This window comes from Colias eurytheme, chromosome 5 (genome assembly GCF_061535395.1).
Source record: "Colias eurytheme isolate Ceu_HAF_F1 chromosome 5, ilColEury1 Martin Lab GWU primary, whole genome shotgun sequence".
NCBI classification, from domain to species: Eukaryota; Metazoa; Arthropoda; class Insecta; order Lepidoptera; family Pieridae; genus Colias; species Colias eurytheme.
The window spans coordinates 6,630,654-6,642,676 of record NC_142984.1 but is presented as its reverse complement, the minus strand read 5'-3'; the positions used below and the strand labels follow the sequence as shown (position 1 = coordinate 6,642,676).

Genomic DNA, 12,023 nt, shown 5'->3' with positions numbered 1-12,023 from the left:
AAGTACGACCGTACAAGTATTGATGAAATCGCCGCACACCAAAAATAATAGCGGTAGCTTCTTTTTGTATTTGCGAGTAATGCTTTTCTGCGCTATTTAAGGTACGAGACGCAAAAGCAACTGGTCTTTCTTGCCCATCACCCGCTATTTGGGATAAAATTGCCCCTAAACCACTTGGTGATGCGTCCACCGTTAAAATAATTTTTGCTTCTGCGTTGTAGTGTGCTAACACTTGATCGGAAGCTAATATTTCCTTTATTCGGATAAACGCTTTATTTTCTAGGTCTGACCAATGCCACTTAATACCTTTTTTTAATAATTCATATAGGGGACTTAATATAGTCGAAGCATCCGGTATAAAACATCTATAATAATTAATTAACCCCAAAAACGATTGTAACTGATTTAAATTAGCTGGAATGGGGGCTTCCAATATAGCTTTAACTTTATCCGGATTTTTTTTCAATCCATCCTTATTAATAATATATCCTAAGTAGTTAATCTCATCCTTAAAATATTCACATTTCTCCCGCTGTAAAACGAGCCCGGCTGCTTGTAAGCGTTGTAATACCATGTGTAGCCTTTCGAGATGTTCAGCACGGTTGCGGCCCGTGATACAGACATCATCTAATAAACACAGTACGCCGTCGATACCAGAAAGTAACTCGTCCATTGCGCGTTGAAAAATAGCAGGCGCGCTCGCTAACCCGAAAACTAGCCTTGTAAATACAAAAAGGCCGCGATGGGTATTGATGCAAGTGTACTTTTGTGACTGATCATCTAGAATGAATTGGTTATAAGCCATCGATAAGTCTAATTTGGAAAACTGTTGACCGCCGTGAAGCTTCGAGAATAATTCTTTTATAGTCGGTAATGGATATTTGTCAACAACTAATTGTTTATTTAGACTAACTGAGTAATCAACACACAATCGAACCGATCCGTCGCGTTTTAACACAGGAACGATCGGCGACGCGTACTCTGAGTGTGATACGGGTTTGAGTATTCCTAAATCTAGAAGCCTGTTTATTTCCTGGTCTACTTTATCGCGCAACGCGAACGGCATGGGGCGTGCTTTGAAATATAAGGGTTTTGCGTCTAGTTTCAAATGTAATGAAACTTTATGCCTATTAAATTCGCCTAATTTATTAGAAAATATATCTGGATAACGTAAATGTAATGAATGTATATCACTTGCAACTTTACAATTAAATACCGGTGATAGTTGTAACTCGAACTTCGCTATAAAATCTCGACCGAGGAGGGGCGGTCCGCCGTGACGAACAACATACACTTGTAGTTTATTCGTACGTCCCTTCCATTCGACCGTCATAGGTGCACAGCCTATGCATGCAATGACCTCCCCCGTGTAACTGACGAGTTTTTTATTAGTGTTCGATAACGGTACATTCGGAAAATACATTGAATATGTTCTATTAGATATGACAGTAACGGCCGAACCACTATCCACTTCAAAAGGAATTTTTACCCCGTTTACACATACTGTTTCCACTAACGGCTCCCCTTTAATTGATCGAATAAGATATAACTCACCATCGTCATCGCTCTCACCGGTCTCATCCGTATTTACACATTTGACTGCTTTGCACATTCGACGCAAGTGACCCTTTTTATGACATCTCTTACAAATAAAACTCACGAAACGACACTCTGACGACTTATGATTTTTATAGCCGCACACTGAACACTTTTCTTTATTCTCACTATTGTTCTTGTTATGTGGCACTTTATTCGCGATTTTAAACAAAGCGTCGGATGTATTTGGCGAAGCCGCAATGGAGGCCGCGCGCGCGCTGCGTAGATTCTCGACCAGCTCCACCGCTCTGGCTAATGTCAGCTCTGCCAGGTCCTGCACGTACAGCTTCTCTTTCTCGGGTCCCGGCAACATTCCCATTATAAATCGATCGCGCAACACCTCTTCTACATTACTGAAATTACAGTACGCTGTGAGGCCGCGAAGTCTCGCCGCCCATTGTTGCGTCGATTCCGTAGGTAGCTGTTCTGCCGAATAGAATTTATGCCGTTCACCAAAACCAACTTGTTTCGGCGTAAAATGTGCATCTAAAAGGCGTAGAATGTCTTCATATGGCACCTCTTGCAATTCTTTCGGCAACGCAAGGTCAGATGCCAACTTGTAGGTACTATCTGACAATGCACTGAGTAAGAACGCTCGTCTTTTCACTCCCAAGGGGTCTTTCACCGCATCTATGTCGTTCGCGATGAACCATTGAGCTATCCTGCTTTTGAAAGTCTTCCACGTTTGCAGACTGTGATCGAAATTGGATAAAATGCTCATATTCGAAAACGACATTTTTATTTTATTTTTTTATATCGCGGGTATCTCGTCGCCACTGATAGATATGCGGAAGGACACGAATGAAACGCTAGACGGCTGTTAACGAACTGACTTTAATGTCACGTAAGATGACAAATCAATGCACATACATAACATTATTCAAGCATTACAACTCCTATAGACGAAACATTCTTTGCAATTTCTATATCAATAAAGGAATTTTACGTACATCTTCATTTGATAAAATACTTATATTATGAATCTCACAATACCCATAACAAGATTATCTAAAAAAAATGTGTCAAGATTTATTTATTTTATTTTATTTATTTATGACACTTTATTGTACATATAACAGGAATTTAAAATAAGTGAATACATAAAATTGGAAAGTGTACAATAGGCGGCCTTATTGCTTAAAAGCAATCTCTTCCAGGCAACCATAAAAATAAAGGACATGTAAGACATTGGTAAAAAGCGAGGGCGCATCAAAAAGATTTAAAAAAAAAGGATAGATAATACAAATTATTCATTTAAGATTATTCCAGTATAACGTCACAAACTTTTATTATACAGCTTACAATAATATTCACTACTTTGACTCGTTAAACATAATTTCATTTTTACGAGATTGCAAATAAAACCTCCCGTGCTGCCAAAAAAGCCTACTAAAAGTGCACGATTCTAAGTTAAATCAACTCTTATAATTTTAATATTTTTTCAAACATGAATTTCTTCTGTACAAAAACTATAAGAATATTATTTTCACATTTAATTACAGCAATATTATATACACTTCATTTTAAAGTGAATATTTTGCTGTTATCGTCATGTCATTAAATCTAATTTAAATTAAGTCTAAGTTGCTTAAATCGGCAACTTTGATGGTAAACAGTTTCCTTTAACCATAATATTTATACTAACACCGACACACGGGCGAAGACGGGGCGGACCGCTAGGGTCCGCCCCGGCTTCGCCCGTGGTACATATGAAAAATAGATGTTGGCCGATTCTCAGACATACCCGATATGCACAGAAAATTTCATGAGAATCGGTCCACCCGTTTCGGAGGAGTATGCAGACTAACATTGTGACACGAGAATTTTATATATAAGATTTTGGCGTGTTTACACAAATTTTGTATAACTGAAGAGCCTTCAAGCGATATTCAAATAAATCATTATTGCAATGAAGCAACACTGTTTGTAGCATCTGGCAATGTTATTTACAATCATGGCTTTATTTTGATCTCCGATTGATCCATTAAGCTGATTACTTACCGTACTTGAGAAATTCAGTACTAAAAGTTAGGCAAAGTGTTTTAATTAACGTCTTAACTCGTTGCCGGCGAGGGAAATAGTATTAAGTTTACGAATTAACTAAAATATTCGCCCCAGACAGTGACAGTGTATTTAATTTATTTATTTTTGATACTATTATCCGATTTAGGTAAATAATGAATTCGCATGCCGCTCGCTCTCGGACCCGTTAAAAAACAAGGTAACGTAGTTGGAAACTGAGATAATACTTTTAATAAGCTCGCAGAAAAAACTAATTAAAACTATTTCAGCTGCTCTACACTAATATTACAATGTAAGAAAGTTTGTAGGAGGTATCTGAGAGCACTGGACTTATTTAAAAATGTCTCTTGTTTGTGTCGCGAAGTCTCTACTTCATAAGATGTAATTAAGAGTTGTTTTCTGTTAACAGTTAATAAACATCTAAACCTTTTCACTAAAGACAATTATAACGTAGGTGTTTTATCTAAATAAAAAATAAAGTTTTATTCCAATACCAAGAAACATTTTATAAACAAAATTATTTGTAACGAGTTATTTTAATCAAAATATATTTCCATTACATTTGCTCTTTTCATAGTTCACTTTTTTATACTTAATACATTCCCAAGACGAGCCCAGAAACCACGTAAAATGAGCATTTCAACTGAATCGGTATTACATTAAAATGTAATCCCTATTTAGTTCTGTAATACGCAATTATCACCTTGACGTAATCTAAGCAATTAATTTCAGGCAATTGTGGCTCAACGGCAATATGATTAGTTCGCGTAAAATCAGTGTCAAATCTAAATTGAACATATACAATAATACGCCTGGGCCGTGAATTTGATAAGCTCATATATATTTACGTGACAGGAATGTAATAATGTATAATATGCAAGCCTAACGCCACACATTTAATTATATCTGATGAGAATATGTCTGTCACGATTTACTGGCTTTTACGAGATAAATTTACAAGGAAATATTCCGAAACATATCCGTTGTGTTTATCAAATCTTTGAATTAAACTAAGAAAAGAGTATGACATTGTTTTTGAAACTGAATCGACCGAACTTAAAAAATGGACAGCACAATATTGCAACCGGCAACTTATTCGAGCAAAGAAAAAAATTCACTTTAAAAAGTAGGATTCGTATATTGAATACATGCAACGCTATATAATATCATGGTTAATGGAAAAACAGAATTGTTTTACAGTTTATTATTTTATGTTTAAATGTAGAGCCTCTTCATTATTATCGTTATTCGTCACTTTCTATTCCATATCACTAAATAAGAGAACTATCCTGACCATATTGAAATGGAAAATATTTCAAATAAATACACGACTTACAAACATAACATTGGAAACATCTTTTATCAACAATTTTCATGATACCCATAATTCCAATATTGATAAAATTATGTTTGCGATATCACGACTGTTAATTCCGTTTAATTAAATGCTAATTATTATTAACGAACAAATTGAACGCGGTTCATTATTACTTACCGTACGTGGTGAAATTATATCGTTAAATGTATTTTAATAATCTCCTAAAATGTGCAACAATTTATCGACGGCCTGTGTGAGCAAAACGTATCATGTTTCGATTTTAATGGGAATTATAGTTTTACGTACATCATACCGGAACAAGTTGAAAATGGCTACATAGCTTATAATTAATACGTATTTACATAAGAGTACCTAATTATTCAACTTACTCAAAATTGTAAGCTTTATTTAATTAAAACAAAAGTATTTAATATGCAAATCTTGTATATTTTGTAATTGTAAAGTCCTACCTACGGTTCCATGTATGAATAAATCGTATTTAGCATAATGTAGACGGTATCTTTTCCTCAACGTGACATTTAGCTTAAAATACCAACAGCACAAAACTTCTGAAGACTTTGTTAAAACGAAGAAAAGTTTTTTTTTTCGCGGCACCTACATGGTAACACACTTACAAAAACAACTCTAATGGATTTAGCTTGTAAATTGCATTTATGTTCCTTCTCGTACCAGGAAAATGAGGTCTGTTAGTAATTCTTAGAAATAAATTTACAATTTCGTCGCGACCCTATGCAAAATCTGCATTTGTATCCGCGCTAAGTTCATTAGACGCTTGCGGCAAGAAATATTCGATTTGTGTTGAGATAAGCTACTGGTACTGTTTCTTTTAACTTTTCATTTTATTTGATAGGATCCTTAGGATATTAAAAAAAATATGCCAATGTGTAAAGGTGAAGTGTCTTTTTTTGGTAGTTTGAAATTATTTTATATCTGTTTAATTTTGAAAGGAAATTTTGATATTTGATATTAGAATAATCCATTTGCAATATAATTTTGTGCTGCATTCTGTTAATAAACGACATTTGTAATATTACGTAGAATTTCTCATTTATCAACTGATTGGACAAATCAGAGCTGATAATAATAACATTTATTTGACTTACAAATTGCTACAATAATTCTGTGTTATTTCATCGTGACTGCAGATTTCTGCATGCATTCATTTTAGTCCGTAATAAAGAATTTTCTTTATTACGGACTAAAATGAATAGTTATAGTTATAATAACAGGTAAAAGCTATGCAAATTGAAGAAAAAGCGGCACGTTATCGGACGAATCAACGGATGCGCTTTGAAATGCTTCATTAACATAATTTATTCGCGGCTGTCAGTACGGGTCTTGAATTTGTGGAGGGTGGTTTTTCAACGGCGAAAAATTGTGTAAAAGAGTCACGTATATTTTTTGCGTCACTGGATACGTACGGTCTAGTTTAATAATGCCATAACCTCGCGTGATAAGATCAAGTGTACATTACGTCTCGGATTCACGACAATAATTTTCTTTAGGTGTGAGCTTTTGTTCTCGTATGACCTTCGTAAAACAGATCGTGCTTCATAACAAATATTTAAGGCGCTGTCGCTTAAATCAATGTATTATGAATAATATATGATTTGAGAGATTTTTACCCAGTTACACGCCTATCTCTAACATACAAGAAAATAGACTGCTTTCAAGATATTATGTATTTAATTACGAATGAACGCTTAATGTTCTTTTGTTTTTTTATTCTTAATAGACGGTTTCGTTATCCTTAAATTCATTAAATTTCGAACAGTGAACGGTTTTAATTACTTCTTAACTTTGATGGAATATAAAATGACGATAAAATAGCAAATTGAAATTCGAGTCGGGCATTCAGTTATAGTTGTTTTAACTTTTTTTTTCTTAATACTTTAATTTAATTAATTTGCAGTCTAGATGTTTTTAAATTGATTGAAAAAGATATATACGTTTTAACGATTTGATAAGCTGAAAGATCATGGTCACAAATTACTCAGAACATGCTCGTTAATTACAGCAATAATTTCCAACCTCTATAAAGAGAAAAATAAATCAGAATGATATGTCCCGGCTACATATGGAGTCATATTTGTAAGTAAGCGAATCATTAGTCTACTATGTACGCTGTCATTGCAATAATGCCCATTTTCACGGTTGGGATGTGTCTAATTTCAACGTTCGATTGCCGTCCCGCTGAAATAGCGCGTAGTTGGTTAATGTTCCCTTTGCATTCAAATCTGTGTGTTAATTACAGCGTGGAAAACTGGACAAAATAAACCCATTTGATTTCATTCGCTCCTCTAACGTGAATTATAGATACACGTCACAGTAATTACTTCTCTGTGAATGTGCTTTCGTGGCACATAGACAAGTTTTGCAAATATTAATTTGCTGGCTAAATTCAAAATTTACAGCAGACGTCATGTTTCAGAGAGCTCGTATGACCGTTGAGCTAATTCCGCGTTTGCCGTCTATAAAATATGGTATGGAAATTTAATTCCAAATAGAATTTAAAACAAATTCTTTTCCATCCTTTTCGATTTTTATTGCGTCAACCGTGAACATTTCGCGTTTTCGCGTAGGTAATTGTATTTTCAAATCTGGAATGAAGATAATATGTTGCCTACAAAAGTGACGTTCCGATTGCCGGGTAGTTTCGGTTTATTTCTGTTTCATTGATTAATTGAAACGGAAATAAAACGACCGACGTTTAACTATATCTAGGCAGTCTATTTAATAGATAACATTGTAACTATTCTCTTATTTGTATGAAGCTAAAATCTATGGAAAGATTTTCTCCTTTGAATACTTAATTATATGTAAAACTTTAAGCTAATTTTAAGCAAAGCTCTCAGGACGCCTAACTTTTGATTTTAGTAGTTCTTGCTTCCTTGCGATGTTTTTCTTTACCACTTGTGTTGTTGTTTCACCAGTACAGAATTGGATTTGCGCATTAGCCGTATATTCTTTATTCCTGCAAACTTTCGAATAAATTCTTAAGCGAAAGAAAGAAGTTTTACTACGACAATGACTTATAACATCAAAGCTATATGCAACTTTGAACGGAGATATTCTGTGCTTCAAATTATTATTTCAGTTAAATTTTATACTGAAAAGTTAAAAGAAACCAAATGAAAATACGATAAAATATTTCTTTGAATGTCAGACTACCTTAAAAATTCAAAGTGAATTGTTTTCTTTTCGTATGAACGAACCCATTGATATTATTAAGAATATTCAAATACAAAACCACTCATCGTAGGTTCCAATAATTCTTTCTGCTTTCATCATTCCACAACTCTTTGCTCGTTCATTTTTAAATACGTCGTTCGACAAATTCACTTAATACCGCGTTAAATGAACCGTATTCGCATGATAAAAGATTTTATGTCGAGGAATTATTATTACTAAAAACGATTTCAAAACGGAATTTGATTTAAAGAAACGGTGAAACTTTTCATCCGTGATTGCCTTGTTTGTGCTTTATATTGTATATGTTTTCGCGCTCCAGAAACTTCATATACGAAGAAAAGCAATAAGTGAAATAAACTGGGAAATAATACGTTAATACGCGAAGGAATTCAATAAACGAAAACATTCTATTAAGAATTTCTTTCATCACAAAAGATAGCTGATAACAAATACTGTGAAGAATGTTGTGCAAATATTAAATTTAAAGCGGACGTTTCTCAGGACTATATCTTATCGTTATATATCGTTATCTTACAAACAAATTAAAATCTTAAATTGTATTAAAATTTATCATATCAGAAGTTTATTTTAACTCTTAAATGTGGAATACTAATAATAGTACTAAACAAAGTTCTTAAGATGCTACTACCTAAATAATCAAAGGCTTCTACATACCCCAATAAAACTCATAAAGTGTTTTCTACAATTAAATATGAGGTTAAAATTCCGAACAATAACTACTTCTTGGAAAAAATGTTGATCACTACAATAGTTACACCTATCACACTTCTTTCTAGAGATTCCCAGAACATCCTCTTTCCAATGATATTTTATGTATAGATACGTTATATACTCACAATATATCCAAAAAAAATGCTTCATATGCAGTGTCAGGCACACACAAATACAATTTTCAGTTTACTTAATTTATTACATTGACAGACTGTATAAGAGAGACGGCTCTAATAAAATGATATAAATAAAAAAGACAAAGATAGTTTGCCACTTCCGCGCAGGTGTAAGCAAAAGTCATAAGAATTCACCAATTAAATATAAATAAACAAATAGTTGCCATGGTAATTGGCATAGATAAACGACACAGAAGGTTCAATGTTATAGATGTTAGGTTTCCTGCACAAGTAAATAAATGTGACAATTTCATTTACTATTTTATGATTATTATGATGTCGTATTAAAATGAAAAAAAAAAAAAAACTTTTTTGGAGATATAACTGTATATTACTAGCTGTGGTGTTCGTTTAAGTCATCATCATTTCACCCGATAATCACCCACTGCTGAGCATACTGCATATAGTCCTCCTTATAGAACTCCATAAGGACCGATCTTGTACGCTATTCGTTTCAAGGCAGTTCCCGAAACCCGTACAAGGTCATCACTCCAACTTGTAGGATAATTATAATAATAGTGGTGCCTAGATGAAAAAAAAAAAGGATGAAATAAAAGAAAGGATGAAGTATAAGCCTTTTTTATCTAAAACACAAATAAAATTTATGTTCAATAGCTATTTACAGAAAAGCAAATAGCCTTTTTCGTCAGTAGCGATAATCTTTTCTTCAATGTATACGTATATTCAACATCATTTTTGCAAACAAACATTTTTGCCATCACGATTTCATTGTATATAATAAATAGATATATTTGTTAATTATATGCACTGTGTGGATTTAAATATTTAAAATTAATCAAGTATTTACCCAAATCGAAATTAATAAAATAACCGTTCTATTTTCAATAATCGTATCTACATGATAATCTTTGAACACAGTGTGCGCTAGCTTTTTCACACTAGTGATTGAAGCAATGTTTTATCCCTTTCATTATTTCAATACACGTGTCAAGCAAGTGTCATTAATAAAGAATTGTAAATTGTTATTTTTACTCTTAAACTGTAATAATTTAATATATTTTGTTGTGATATGATATTCCTTTATCTTTCTTTATTTTTTTGCACGAATACGTGCACTTTCTGAACACACAGGAAGGCATTTTCGACAACTTTAATGTACCTATCGGCACACGCGCTCACTGGGACCGGTGACAATCTGACTGATTGCATTGGTCCCAAATAGGACCAATTCACGGAATCAGTTTTGGTGCGTTGATGACGTATCTACCTCTTGTTTCTATATATAATATCATTGCCTCTTTCACTCTCCCAAAAAATGTAGACAATAAAAGTTCCATTTACTGGCATAAAAAATTCTGTATTGTTTATTTTTGTATAGCATTCTGGTCGAGAATGCTAAACTGAATATTTTAGCGTTGGGTTTGTCATGTGTCACTCTTACCCACAAGCATACATTCGCATAGTATTATATATCTAACCCATATTTTGCTTGCATTTTTTGCTCGCTCTCTGCTATTCCTTAAAACCAAACCTAAATATTGATTTGTATTTGAATTTGCTTGATAAAACTAACAGTATTATAACATTAAAAGCTATATAAAATAAAGAAACGTACAATTTTATGAAACATGTAATTATCCGAAAAAATCGATTATAATATCATTATATACTAAAGCAACATCAACACGGATATTTTAATTCTAGATTTGTTATGGCGTAGTAGTATAATAACATAGCATGGCATAGTACAACCACAAGACACAAGACAATTAAAGTATGTAACCACCTTGGTTTAACTGATTATTAATTCGATAATAAATGGACCATAAAACTGAATCTTATTCAATTTTAATTTGAAAAGCCATACCAAATAGGAACAGGTGGACACATCTGGTATCTTTATAATCTTTATCCGATCAGAACATTATTAAAACCGGCAATTTATACGTCTCATTCATTATCTCTATAACGTCAAAATAAATCCCCCGATAAAAATTGTCTGGCGATTGAAAAATCGGTCCCAATATCATATAACTGTTACTTGGAAGTGTCGTTATAAATCATCTCTACCAATTTCTTTCAGTGCTAGATAACTTTAAAGGCGAGAGTCTCGAGTTGTCTCACGTGCAGCGGGCTGACATGGGCGCATATTACTGCATTGCGAGCAACGGCGTGCCGCCCACCGTCAGTCGCCGGTATCACGTGCAAGTGCATTGTAAGTCATCAGGTGTCACAACTTGTACCGCTCATGAATTGCAACCAAAAGTTAGCAGGGAATTCGAAGATTCGTATAAAACGTGGCTTTGTTTTATGTGACCACTTCGAAAATGTTAAACTTAGATTAAAATGTGGACAATAAAACTAGCTTCATATAAAATATTTTGTGAGTTGTATTTAACTCAATTATCTATAGGCTTAAACTTGCTTCCGTGAGTCATAATATAGAAAACGTTAAACTGTGTCTTTAATTAAAAGTAAAACAACATTAACACGGGATTTATAAGAATTTGACTTCATTATACTAATTAGAGTAAGAAATTCCAACAAACAATCTCATGTTTTCTTATGTTAATCCAGTTATACCACAAGTAAAAGCCGCGCTACAATTAGTGGGAGCGCCGCTCGGCAGTGACGTAGAACTGCAGTGCTACATAGAAGCCTCTCCGAAAGCTATGAACTCCTGGTACCGGGAGGATGGTAACTGTAAGTAATTTTTTATTTTCATTAATAAAAACATAATGTTATTATTTGTATGCTTTTTTAAATTATGACTACTGCGCGATAAAAATCTTTCATGTTATTAATACTTATATAAACAGGTTTCTCTCGAATAAAAGGGATAACTTAAAAGTGATCCCTCGAGACATATTTTAAATTTAGACCTTTGACAACGAAAATCTTAAAGTTTGCTAGTAAAAAAGTTATTTTACGCACGTAATAACGATCGTGCCATGAGTACCCTAACACCCAAGAGTTTAAATGAGATTTAGATTATGAAGAGAAGG

General features: G+C 33.5%; 1 protein-coding gene across 2 annotated transcripts in view; it reads left to right on the top strand.

Annotated features, from left to right (window-relative positions):
* Positions 1–12,023, top strand: part of LOC149908505 (lachesin-like) — a 111,247-nt gene that overhangs the window by 95,834 nt on the left and 3,390 nt on the right. For both annotated transcript variants that reach the window (XM_090102002.1, XM_090102001.1), the window contains exons 6-7: positions 11,102–11,233; positions 11,596–11,721. In XM_090102002.1, the coding sequence (XP_089958128.1) occupies positions 11,102–11,233; positions 11,596–11,721 (258 nt within the window). The remainder of the gene's footprint in view (positions 1–11,101; positions 11,234–11,595; positions 11,722–12,023) is intronic.